General features: G+C 47.5%; 1 protein-coding gene across 6 annotated transcripts in view; it reads right to left on the minus strand.

Annotated features, from left to right (window-relative positions):
- The window catches only part of SPECC1 (sperm antigen with calponin homology and coiled-coil domains 1), a 285,266-nt gene that overhangs the window by 88,317 nt on the left and 183,044 nt on the right, over positions 1–13,905 (minus strand). For 5 of the 6 annotated variants that reach the window (XM_030294995.1, XM_032591236.1, XM_030294993.1 and 2 more), the window contains 2 exons: positions 4,383–4,590; positions 486–559 (listed from right to left, as the gene is read on the minus strand). In XM_030294995.1, coding sequence (XP_030150855.1) covers positions 486–559; positions 4,383–4,590 — 282 coding nt within the window. Of the gene's footprint in view, positions 1–485; positions 560–4,382; positions 4,591–6,255; positions 6,478–13,905 lie in introns of those variants that run through there. The other variant, XM_036064341.1, reaches the window with a different exon arrangement.

Genomic DNA, 13,905 nt, shown 5'->3' on the forward strand with positions numbered 1-13,905 from the left:
CGGGTGGGAACTCACACCTTCGTGTTATCAGAGTGCTCCAGCCTGCAAGTGAAAGCCTGCTTTAGGGGCGCCTGGGTGGCGCAGTCGGTTAAGCGTCCGACTTCAGCCAGGTCACGATCTCGCGGTCCGTGAGTTCGAGCCCCGCGTCAGGCTCTGGGCAGATGGCTCGGAGCCTGGAGCCTGTTTCCGAGTCTGTGTCTCCCTCTCTCTCTGCCCCTCCCCAATTCATGCTCTGTCTCTCTCTGTCCCAAAAATAAATTAAAAAAAAAACGTTGAAAAAAAAAAAGAAAGCCTGCTTTAATTTTGTTCCCTGCCAACGCTAATCGGTGGTACCAGGGCCCGTGCCATGGGAAGGGACTCCGGGAACGCAGGCCAGGAGAGTCATCGGGAAGCTTTTCAAAGGTTTCCAAACCTAAGGCGGGGACGCTCTCGGTAAAATGATGGGGAAGGCCCCTCCCCCGTCCCCGGCTGTAGCCCCATCTCACCTTTATCTGCTTAGTGAGCGTCTTCAGCTGCCTTTCCAGGTCTGACTTCTGTTCCTCCAGCTTCATCACATTGCCTGGAAAAGAACAAGTCAGAGAGCTGGAAAAGGTGCAAGGCTCTTGGGGGAAAATAAGCTAGGTAGCAAGGGAGCAGCTCCAGATTTAGAATCTGTCCATTCTGCTATAAATTCCATCCTTAGCACCCTGATAACTGGCAGCCAGACACCGGAGGATCTTCCGACATAGAAAACGGGATGGTTTGGGAAATAAGCGGTGTTTCGTTAGGTTATACCATCGGATGACAGGTGGTAAACCCATGCAGCACTCTGGGAAGACGTAAACTGCCACTCACATTTATTACACTCCCTCTCGGCCTCCCTGACAGTCGCACACGATCGTCCTGAATGTCCTCTAAAGCTGTGAGACCGAAGGCTTTTGTATAACAGAGGATGTGACTGGTTATTACTCCGGTGACTTTTAGATCAGCTGCCAGGGTCGTGGTTCTTAATCGTACTTAAGCCTCCGAATCGCCTGGGAAGCCTCTCCAGAGCACACAGGTTCAAAGCCCCAGGCTCTGACCCATAGAAAGGGAACGCCCGGGGGGGCGGGGAGACAGGATCTGGGGTGGGTGTATTTTAACAGCTCCAAAGTGACCTGACCGCTCTCCCTAATTAAGAACATCCTCAGTCCTTTCCTCTCTCTATCTCCGATTCTTCCACATGGCTACTGGACTCGTTTCAATTTAAGTCTGATTGTGTCCCAATTAAAATTCTTCAACGGTTCTTCGTGATTCATTCCAGGGCAGTAGATGTCTATTAAGGATATGAGTCAGAATTACCAGAGAGGCTTCAAAAAGAATAAACACATGGTCAGGGCCCACATGGGACAATCTAATGCAGCACTGGGGGCCTCAGAATCTGTGGTTGGGGGTCAATGCTACAGAATAAGAAAACGCTCCTTAACTTTGTTTCTATTTTTCTGTCCATTTCTCTCAAGGAACTTATAGAGGGGAGTGACTGGTCTTGGCCTGGATTTGTGTGTCCCTGGGTCTCCCAGTGAAGAGACATCTTAATAATACCTTAATATGCTGGAAGGAGGTTAAAAAGCTTCTCAAGGCGAGCCTGGGTGGCTCAATCAGTTAAGCGTCCAACTTCAGCTCAGGTCATGATCTCACAGTTCGTGAGTTTGAGCCCTGCATCAGGCTCTGTGTTGACAGCTCAGAGCCTGGAGCCTGCCTCGGATTCTGTGTCTCCCTCTTTCTCTGCCTTTCCTCCACTCATGTGCCTGCTCTCTCTCTCTCTCTCTCTCTCTCTCTCTCTCTCTCAAAAATAGGTAAACATTAAAAAAATTTCTTTTTAAAAAGCTTCTCAAAAGACACACAGTCTGTGTTATTTTCAATCTTGGGTATGTTGTGATCCAACCCCAGGGAGTGGCCTGACATCTGCTCAGAACATTAATTATATGCTGGCTTTCTTGGTGGGTCTGTGCTGACTTTTAAGGATTTGGGGACCACACAACCAAACTCTCAAGGGCAATGTAACAAAAACAAAACAAAACCAAACTTCTCTTCTTTGACTGTATGCTTGTCAAGCATGGTGCTGTGTTTGGAAATATACATGGACGGGGGCAGGGGGGTTTGGTCGTATTCTCAAGCATGACTACTGAGAATGGTCTGAATGCTGTGGACACTGAATGCTAACATTCTGTAGCTGTCCTGCATGGCACATCCAATGAAGGATGGAACTCGGGTGCTAACCAATCAATCACAGTGTAGACTATACAGTCAATCCTCATTTGTGGCAGTTATATAAAATTGTCATGCATGCAGAATTAGTGAATACTAAACTATTGGTCCTATGGGGAATACGGAGTTAGGTTCTTGCGAGCCTCTGGTCACGACATTTTTATCAAAGGAGACATTACTTGTGTTACACAGGTTTGTTTGCCAATGTCCTTAAAAAAAAAAAAAAAAAAAAAAGCCCATCCCAACAATGCTGGAAACCTGCTTATCCACGGGACCCTTTTCCTGTATAACACTCAGCAGGCATTTTGAAAATTCTTCTGGGGCGCCTGGGTGATTCAGGCGGTTCAGCGTCTGACTCTTGATTTCAGCTCAGGTCATGATCTCACGGTTTGTGGGTTCAAACCCCACATCGGGCTCTGTGCCGACAGTGTGGAACCTGCTGGGGATTCTCCCTCTCTTTTTGCCCCTCCTCCTCTCATGCTCCCCAGTCCTCAAAATAAATAAACTTAAAAAAAGATTCTTCTGCACCTCCTAAACCTGCCTCACCTGCAACGTTTTTAACTTTCTCATGGTGTGTGGCCTTTTGAGCCTTGAGAGCCAACCAGCACCAGCTGAGAAGGGTTTAACACTTTCCTGGCCCTGAGAAACAGGACTGTAAATTTATTTGGTTTTTGGTTTCATTACAATGCAGTCCACTACATTTTCTTTCAACCAGACATCATCTCACAAATCTGCAAATCTAGCTGCTTTTCCATCTTTTCCACGGCTTCATCGTGGACCAAAGATTTTACTTCAGCATCTTCCAGACCAGTCTCATACACGGGTTGGTGACTTTCCTCTTCTCTTCCCTGGAAGTTCCCATTAACATTGAACTCACAGCCAACAGCACTAAAACTTGTGCTTGAACAAAACGTGTCTAGCGCACATATTTTCTCCGTAAAGCACATCACATCTCTCCTGCTATAGGGACCCTAGATAAGGAGGATGGACTATATGCCTCAGGGAACTTTGCAGGCAACCAGCTATGCTATTTTTAGCAATGGCCAGTGTCACGAAAAGCTCTGTGCATTAGTTCTCGTGTTCCAAAAGCAAAACACACTAGGGGGCGCCTGGGTGGCTCAGTGGGTTCAGCATCCAACTTCAGCTCAGGTCATGATCTCGCGGTCCGTGAGTTTGAGCCCCGCGTCGGGCTCTGTGCTGACAGCTCAGAGCCTGGAGCTTCCTTCAGATTCTGTATCTCCCTCTCTCCCTGTCCCTCTCCCACTCACACTCTGTCTTTCTCTCTCTCTCAAAAATAAATAAACATAAAAAAATTAAAAAAAAAAACAAAAACCACTAGATGGGATCATTTTGATAAAGCTCATTTGGACAAGGCAGGCAATGTTTAACTAACCCCTTTTAAAGTCTTTCCCTAGTCAAAGCAAACAATGAGTCCATAAAGAAGCCATATATTGGAGCCTCTTCAGTAACAAAGTGGCCAACATCTGTAAGTTACTTGATATCCTAACTTCAATGGGACACACGCTAGAATTGTTTTCTCCCCGAGCCCAAGAGCACACACTGCTCAAACCCATCTGACCATCTGTCACCCATCTTCCCATCCATCAGGCCCAAAAGACAAAGCTCTGTCAAGGCCGGAAGAGTGCGGTCAGCGGTGTGGCTCACGCACAGCACACCTGACACTCCAAAATGCGTTTGCTCCTTTTCACCGTCACCCCACGCTGCTGGCTCGATGTTCAATGATTGTTTCTTTGATGCCACCCGTTTTCCAGTTAAAGGCGTTAAGTATCCTGCCTTTCTCCTCCTAGGAGACCGTAGACTATGCGCAAGGAAGACTTTTCTTTTTTCTTTTTTTTTTAATGTTAATTTTTATTTTTGAGACAGAGAGAGACAGAGCGTGAACGGGGGAGGGTCAGAGAGAGTGGGAGACACGGAATCCGAAGCAGGCTCCAGGCTCCGAGCGGTCAGCACAGAGCCCGACGCGGGGCTCGAACCCATGGACAGTGAGATCGTGACCTGAGCCGAAGTCGGACGCTTAACTGACTGAGCCACCCAGGCGCCCCTAGGAAGACTTTTCAAAAAATAATTCTCGCAGGCCCTCCCCAGCACCCTGCTGGCTCCTGGCCTACCTGTGACCAGGGCGTGATTTCACTCACTTTCTAGCTCACTGATGAGCTGGTTGTTATGTAACTTGACAGCCCGATGCTGTTCCACCTGATCTTCCAGTTCAAATATGGTTTCCTTCATGTCTTTAATCTCCGCATCGCTCTCTGACGCTTTCTCCTGCAGCTTGAGGCTGGTTCTGCTCAGCTGTTCTGCCTGACGATCACATATCTCCTTCAAGTAAGAATAATCCTTTTCCACCTAGAACGAAAGGAAGGTTTCCCGGTCAGCGTAACAGGAAAATGTTCCTCGTACATCAGCCCCAGGCTCATCCACGCACAGCAAGGGAAGCTCTGTGCACGCGCGGTACCTGACACCTGTATTCTTAGCCTCAGAAACAGCCAAGGCTATAAATATAGAGAAACGTGATGTGTGCAAAAGGCCAAATGGTGGATGCTGTGTCCCTTCCTACAGGCATAAGGAAAGCTGCAGGTACCCAAGGGCCCCTCTGTCCTGCAGCTGGGTGCAACAGCGCTCCCCCGGGAGGCCCTGGTATTGCACCGCAAGAGCTGGCCTCCTCACATCTGCTGTGGCACAGCGCCCTCTGCTGGTGAGCCGGGAACAATGCCCCCAGGACCTGACTGATTCCACGCCCCACCCCCCCCACCGCCCCTGATGCTGGCCACCCTCCCACCCCCCGCAAACTCCAAATCCCTTCAGCCGTAAAGTACTTGCGGTCATGGTGTTAGAGAAATACGACATTAATGTGATGGAGAACACCAGCGGAAGGCACAGAACACAAACATGTACGTGCACGAGACACAGAAAAGAGGCACAGGGCAGGCATTCATTTCACCTTTTCAGTTCTTCATCATTAAACATTTCGAATGCGCAGAAAAGCCCCCAACGTGACGAGATAGCCATGCGCCCAAACGGACTTAACGATGGTTAAATTTTGCCATGTCTGCTAAATATTTTGACTTTAACAAGATTTAGTGAAGCCCCAACCTTCTCTCCCACCCCAGAGAGTAATTTGCATTATCCTAAAATTGGCGTGCACTTGTTCCAAAATGGTTTTCACTTTTACTATTTATGAATGTGCCCATAATACATAGTATTATGGACATAGTTCTGCTTTAGAATTTGTATACAAGTCATAGACTTGTTACGCTTTCGTAAAACTTGTTTTTAATCATGTTTTTGACATGTATCCACACTGATATCTACAATGCTGTCATTACTTTAAATGTTTCACAGTATCTGGTCTATAGTCTATCTATAGTCTGTCTATAGTCCTTTAAATAATGTTGCAAAATAGCTATACACTTACCAATTAATATAAGCTTGGTACCTAATAGATTTCTTCCTAGATTTGGAGGCATCTCCATTTACAGTAACATTTTTTTTTTTTTTTTTACCATTGCATTTAATGGGTAAAACCTTCTGGCTGTAGGGGTGCCTGGGTGGCTCAGCCAGTTAAGTGTCCGACTCTTGATTTTGGCTCAGGTCATGATCTCACAGTTTGTGAGTTCGAGCCCCGCGCTGGGCTCTGTGCTGACAGCGCTGAGCCTGTTGGGATTCTCTCCCTCCCTCTCTCTATCTCTCTCTGCCCCTCCCCAGGCTCATGCTCTCTCTCTCAAAATAAATCAATAATCATAAAAAAAAAAAAAAAAAAAACCCTTCTGGGTGTAAGTTCTAGGCAGGCAGAGACCCTGTCTGCTTTCTTCACCATCATATCCCTGGCACCTGCACAGCATCAAACACACAGGAGGCACCTAGTGAAAACCTGATGAATGAATACACAGACACTGGACAGCAATATTGCACCTGTTTTTCAATTGGGACGTTGCGATAAGGAATAAAGAAAGAAAGAAGGGAGGGAGGGAGAGAGAGAGGGAATACGGAGGGAACCAGTACACTGCCTACCTCAAAGGTGAGCTCTGTTCTGTGAAACCTGTATTTCAATTATAAAGGCGTGTGGCTGGATACTGCAATAGAAAATACATCATTGTAGCTGCTGTGGTACATCGAGACTGCTGGCCTGGAGCCAGACTACCGGAGCTGAAATCCCAATTCTGCCCAAGTCAGTCCAGGGTTCTTCTTCTTTCTTTTTTTTTTTTTAAATATGTATATAATTGTTTAATGTTTATTTCTGAGAGAGACAGACAGAGCGTGAGCAGGGAATGCACAGGAAGGGAGGGAGACAGAATCCGAAACAGGCTCCAGGCTCTGTGCTGAAAAGAGCTTGACACGGGGCTCGAACTTACAAACCTTGAGATCACGACCCGAGCTGAAGTCGGACGCTTAAACGACTGAGCCACCCAGGTGCCCCCAGCCCTGGGTTCTGTAATCTCCCTGCCTCCGTTGCCTCATCTGAACAATTAAATGAAATACTGCACTTAAAGAGTTTATCACCCTGCCTGACACATGGGAAGCACTCAATAAAAGTTACTGTATCTCTCCTAACTGCCTCATGTCTCCGTGTGTGCGACGTTAGATGATAATATGACACAGGTCCAGGAAGTCCACAACACACAAAACAGACCAAGTCTTATATCCGCCGATAGCTCCAGAATAAACACAAGACTTCAGGTAGAAGAGGGGCACGGCGTTTTAGATACGAGAAGGCTGAGCTTCGACAGCATTTGAAAAGCAGCAGAGGAAGGAAGCTCACACTATGAGCCCTGCACCCTGAGTAAGACCGTGGCTTTCTGCACAGCGGGCTGCGCTCCGTGTCCAGGAACTCTCAGGCTGAGGGCCGCTCACCTGGTGTCTAGAAACATGCCTGTTACTTGCGTGGGACCTACTGTGCGTCAGGAGTGAAACTGAAGGATGCACCCTGAGGAGGGTCTCCACACGCGGCCGAGGCTGCTGGCCTCCCACAGGCCCCGACCCACCTTTACTTCCCACACGTTGGCCCCTCGTGATCACAAGCACCGGATGGCAGGCGAGGCGGTGGGGAGGGGGCCGCTGGGATGTGTGCGGTGGCCCGCTGGGGCCAGTAAACCTGCAAGTCAGGATGCCGTTTCAGATCACACACCTCATTCCTCCTTCTTGACTGGGGAGTCGTTCTCTCAAGTTTAGCAATGTACTCCGGAAAGCTCTTTCATTAAGACAAGCAACCACGACAAGGCCCTTAAGTCGCTTCGCCACGTCTTCCTGCAGGGGCTTGCTAAGTAGTAACAGGCAGGTGTTATTATATTCATTTTACAGATTTACAGATGGAGAGAGGGCGAAGCCAAGCTAATTAAAAAGAACAACGCAATTTATCAGGTATCTAGGGCCAACACCTGGTACTTCCATGACCCTTTGAATTCTAGGCTGCCCTCCTGCCGGCCAGTCCTTTAGAGTCCAGCTTCTCTAGTTCAATAACTGCTCTATCCGACAACCAGCAACGTGATTTTTACTGTCTCCCCTTCTTTTTTTTTTTTTTTTTAATGTTTACTCATTTATTTTGAGAGAGAGACAGAGAGCATGGCAAGAGGGAGGGAGGGAGAGAATCCCAAGCAGGATTCCCCACTGTCAGCACAGAGCCCGATGTGGGGCCTGAACTCACGAACTGTGAGATCATGACCTGAGCCGAAGTCAAGAGGTGGAGGCTGAACCGACTGAGCCACCCAGGCGCCCCTCCAAGGTCTCGAGAAATCACCTCATGCATTCCACAGATGACCTCTCATCTTCAAAAATCAACTTTCTCTAGAAATGGGCATGAAGAATTGTATTACAAACAGATTCAAATGAGTTTCCCATGGAGGGAGTGGGAGCCTCAGTCCTTCCTGGAGAGGGCTGTTTAGAGCCAGTGCTTCAAGCTCCGACAACCGCCAGAGGGCAGATGGCAGCAAGGACCTCGAGGGATTCACAACCGAGGCACAGCTTCCCACCCTTCCGGGACCCAGGATGCAGGGTTGGGCAGGGCGGCTCTGGGACAGACGGGCTAGAACCTGCAGTCCCCACCCCACCACCTCCCCGGGTTACCTCCTACTCCCCTCAAGATCCAAGTTCTAAATCAAACAAAAGGATGTGTTCTGATGACTCAGGTTTTCATTGTGAACTTTTCTATTGTGTTCTAATCAAATAAAAATTCTCCTAATTCATTGAGACTTGAAAGCTTGTTCTTTTCAAACCAAGAAAGCTCTGGCCTTAAGACTACAGTGTGTTTGAGTCCTCTCGTCTGCCTCAAATGTTTTTCTAACCCTTCTTTATGGTCATGGAACCAGAAAGCAGTACAAATCAGTGATGAGGAGTAAAGACCCAATATTGAATCCTGGCCTTCATCAATTCATCAGTAAGCTAGTAACATTAGCCATTCTCTGTCTTGGTTTTTTCAAGTGCAAAACATTAGATAATGACAGTATTTCTAGCATAAAAACATGATTAAATGAGATGAAATGATCTTAAGCCTCCAGGAGCACCTAGCACATATAGAGCACTAAACTATTAACTGTTATTTTTAAAATGCGATAACAAATTTTGTTTTTTTAACATTTACATTTAAAAAATTTTTTAACGTCTATTTATTTCTGACAGGGCGCATGCGCGCGCAAACGTGCAAGCAGGGGAGGGGCAGAGTGAGAGGGGGACAGAGGATCTCAAGTGGGCTCCATGCTGACAGTAGACAGCCTGATGTGGGGCTTGAACTCAGGAATCGCAAGATAATGACCTGAGCCGAAACTGGACACTTAACCAATTGACTGAGCCACCCAGGTGCCCCTAAATTTTGCTTTTATGTGTTTAAAAAATTTTTTTTAACATTCATTTTTGAGAGAGAGCCAGAGTGCGAGCAGGGGAGGGGCAGAAAGAGAGGGAGACACAGACTCGGAAGCAGGCTCCAGGCTCTGAGCTGTCAGCACAGAGCCCAACGTGGGGCTCGAACTCAAGGACTATGAGATCACGACCTGAGCCAAAGTCGGACATTTAACCGAATGAGCCACCCAGGCACCCCCCCTCCCTCTAAATTTTGTTTTTTAACATATTGATACGATTATCACAGCCTCTCTCCTATATTCCATTACAAGTTTCTCTAACATTCATTCATTTATTCAGGAAGAATATAACTGGATACCTAATATATGGAAAAAGTCACAATGTTAAAACTACACAGCTGATCCCCAAAAAACATAGGGGTTAGTGGGCACCGACCTCCCCTACATGGTTGAAAACTTTATTGCTTTACTAAACTATAACTTTTGACTCCACCAAAACTTAACTCCTAATAGCCTACTATGAAGCCTTGCTGATCACATAAATGTCGGCGAACACATATTTTGCATGTTATACGTATTACAGGCCGTATTCTTGCGGAAAAGGAAGTTAGAGACAATGTTATTTAGAAAATCATCAGGAAGAGAAAATACATTTACAGTACTGCACTTGCCGAAAAAAACCTCCACATGTAAAGTGGACCCGCGCTGTTCAAGGGTCAGCTGTGTATGGTATGAAAGTAAATAAACTTGGGAGTGACTGCTTGAGTAACTTCACCATGAGTAAGAGTGTGTTATTTTTGTTGTGTTTGTTTTTACATCTAACTTTGTTCCTCCAAAACTCCGTTCGCTTACTTCTTGGCCCTGTTTCGAATATATACTGCTGATGGAGAGCCATGTTTCATTCACGCTGGCCAAAACTTGAACTTTTCTTCTCTTTATTTTTTTGCAATGCTATTCTGCCAAGGGAGAGCAGAGCATGGTCATTTAGTTTAAGCTTTTGTTATGGAAAAAGGAAAATGGCTAGGAAACCCTCAAAGAAATGGGTAAGCATCTGTATTTCACTCTGGGAACTTTCTAGATTTTCAGATGAGCACTCAGGGAGGTGCTTCCTGAGTGCTCAAAATGCCAGGGCTTCGCAGACAAGCCCTAAGGTCAAGTTGAGGAAAAAAAAGTGCTCAGGCCTAATCTCAGGAAAGGTGTTAACACGTCTACAGAGAAAAATGGGCCCCTCGGAAGGGAGGGGGGGGGGGGGGGGCGAGGGGCGGTCAGCCCAGGAAATCCAGAAAGGGAGAGACCACACTGGGTCCAGGGGAGTGTCCCCTCCACCTTTACTCAAACATCACGTGTCTCTTTGCCAAACCCTCAGGTTCAGCCCCCAAACTCCTTCACAAGGTTTTGAGAACAGAGCCCTACGGGGTGGGGGTGGGGCTGGGGAGTGGAGGGAGCCAGCAGTCACATGGCAACACGGGACTGCCATCATGTCCTGGGCCACCTGACTGTCAGATCTGACCTAATAAAGGCCGCAAGGGCGTTCTGCTTCACAGAGGGCCCTTCCTAAGCTTCAGCTCCTGGTGCACAGCAGGCTTCAAGCTCTGGACCACAAGGCTGGGGCCCGAGGCGCAGTCCCTGAGCAATGGCCCCCCTTGAAGGCTTGCTTCCCGGTGCAGAGCCTACAGGCCTTCCCCAAGCTGCCTGGACAAGAGTCTCCTCTCGACTTGAAAACAGGCTCTGTTACACAGGTTTCTCACTGCCTTCTTCCCAGCACGAAGTCACAGGACTGCTTTACCCAGAGAACTGATACACTGGCATCCACCAAAGGCACTGGAGAGCAGGAGGGACACTGAGCCCAAGACCACTGAAACGTCCACGTTTTCAGCCTCAACAACTCAACCTTAACCGACTCTCCCACAAGTACCCAGTTCATGATGCACGCAGGAGACGTGATCCCTAAACTCCCCCTTGGACTCTACCAAACAGATTCGCCAATACTTCTGACCTCCTCCGAGATGCCAGGGAAGGGCAAGGAGCTAGCTGATCTACCATGGGGACAGTGACCCCACAGAGCTGAGGGCCCCTCTGAAAAAGCGACACCACCGATGAGACCTAACGCTTAAGGCAGGGTGAGGCAAGTCAAGGATGGGGAATGGGGAGGGGGACAAAGACAGGGGCCAGAGCACCTTCGGTGGAGAGAGCCTCCCAAACAACAAAACTCCTGATGCAGACAAAGACTGGGCCAGGCAGGGCCCGTACAGGGGAGCTGGGGGTGCAACAGAAGGTGGCTGCTGGGTGTCCATCAGGGGCTGCATTGGGTGCAAATGGCCAAAGGCTTTATTTACCCTGAATTCGGGAGATCACTGCGAGCACTTCACGGAGAACGGACGGGAATGGGGGAAAGCGAACCCCCTCTCTGGGGGCTGCGGCAAACGGTGCTCTCTCCCTTACCCAAAAGTCATTCTCCATTTCTTTCTAAGAATCCCAATTTGGTTTAAGAATCGGGCTGTGATCTTGTGATATCAAGGGAAGTGGGCTGGGGGAGGGTGCGTGTGGCCCAGTTGTGACCAGACACAAAGGTAAAAGTTGCTGAGGGCCCCCCTGCCGCCCCCCGCCAAGCCGGGGAAGACTGTTCTCCCGATAGGACTGAGGTATCGGGGAGCTGCCGAGGCTCCTGCCTGTCAGGACTGTGGGGATCACATGCTGAGGATCCTGTGCCCTCTTGGCAGGAAGGCCGTGGAATCACAGAGCCCTGACGTCACACAGCCCCTGGACCACAGCTACCAACTTCCTGCCTCCTGACTTCCGATTACAGGAGGAAAGTGAGCCGCTGGCTTCAGCCGCTGGCACTAAGGGTTTCTGTTTCTTAGGATCCAAAGCATGGCCTGGGCATCCTCACGGACCACCTGCTATTTAAGCAGGCTCCAAGGTCACCTCAGTCCTTCAAAGAGTCCTATTCTGCTGTCATGGCTACAGAATCATCTACTTGGTGCATCTTTCTCTCAAATTCTGGTTTTGCCATTTGCGGCCAGTGGCTCCCCTAATCAGTTTGGCCTAGTGACCAATACTGGTCACACAATGATTACTGCACCTCTGAGTTTTCTCCGACCACTCACAGCAAGTGTTTCTTTTCTTTTTTTTTTAAATTTTTTAATGTCAATTTATTTTTGGGAGAGACAGAGTGTGAGTGGGGGAGGGGCAGAGAGAGAGAGAGAGAGGGAGACACAAAATCTGAAGCAGGCTCCAGGCTCTGAGCTGTCACCACAGAGCCCTATGCAGGGCTCGAACTCGAGCCGTGAGATCATGACCTGAGCCAAAGTCGGATGCTCAACTGACTGAGCCACCCAGGCGCCCCAGCATGTATTTCTTTATAATCTCCTCTCTCCTCTGGAAGAGACACCCGAGTTTCTGCTTTAGAAAGAACTAAATTTCTAAGGATACCACCTATAAGCTTTCAACCTCAGGGGTGGGGCAGAGGGGGGGGGGAGGGAACAACGACAATACTTTCTTTTAAAACTTCTAGGTTTCAAGGCTTATAGACACTGTAACTTGAAATCAAGATCTCAACCAACTGCAAATATGATCGTTAGAAAACCATAAACCTGGATTGCAGTATAGTCTGAAAAACCAATAATCCCATTTAATGACATGCTGCTTGCTGGATGGGGCAGGCATTCCTCTCTCTCTCTCTCTTCCTCTCTCTCGAAAGGAAGAGAGAGAGAGAGAGAGGGAGAGCGAATGAGTGTGGCTTATAGGAGGCTGAGGCATCTGTGGAAATGACAGCCATCCTCAAAGTCGTACGGAGGCATGTTTTATAACCATACGGTAATCTGCCAGCAAAATGTATATATAGCATATCAGAGAAGCTGACAAGAATGGAGATACTAGCAAACAGCTGAAGACAAAGAAATGAGAGGAACAGAGAGCCTCTCAAATAATCCCAATGATTGTAAATGTCCTACCAATTTTCCATTTACTGTAGGAAGAATAGATCCACCTTGCACCAAAAAAAAAAAAAAAAAAAAAGTACATTTTAAGGCTTTTCAGAGGCTCTTCTAATAGTATCTGAGTCATTTGTGTAACTTACGGAAACTGGAAATTTATACAGATTTACTCAATCAGATCATAGGGTGGTTTGGTATTGCTTTTCCTCTCTTTAGTAAACAGGCAATTTTGTTCTTTTCTCATAACAGTCGCCTTCTGCCATGAATTTGAATGGATGAATGCAGAGCTCAAGCGTAGAAGTTGTTCATCACCAAGAAAACTGCTTGGTGGTTAACAGGACACTCACTCAGACATCGGCTCCAGGTGGTGAAATGTGAAAGGTCTAGCAAATGTCCTGCAAAGTGACTGAGAACTAAAGAATTAGAATTTGCGCTGGGAATGCAAAGATGACTTAACACTGGACTGCCTTAGAAAATCTGTTATTCTAATTCACCTTGTTAACAAGTTAAAAGAGAAAAACCACCATGATTATATAAAAACTACTCTAAGATCAGATCTGAGAGATGTTTAAGACCTACAACAGATGTAGAAAAATTCAATCCCTATCCTTTTAAAAAAAACAAACAAATCAGTTCCTAGCAAAATACTCGTATAACTCAATAAAAGGTACACAGCACGTGCCTACGACAGACATCCTTGATAACAAAATGTTGAAGACACTCCCTTAAATCAGGAACGAGGCCAAGATCCACCCCCTCCGCCTCCACACCAACCACACTTCTGTTCTACACCCTACGGTGAAGAGGGGCTGCCCAAGGTCACAGAATTAATCACAATTAACCAAGTCAGTCAGGAGGACCCACGCTTTCCACTTATCAATCCATCGTTTCACATCATTCTATGTTTGTACTAAAAGTGCTCCTGTGTCCTTCAGGCA

The sequence above is a fragment of the Lynx canadensis genome, chromosome E1, assembly GCF_007474595.2.
Source record: "Lynx canadensis isolate LIC74 chromosome E1, mLynCan4.pri.v2, whole genome shotgun sequence".
NCBI lineage: Eukaryota > Metazoa > Chordata > Mammalia > Carnivora > Felidae > Lynx > Lynx canadensis.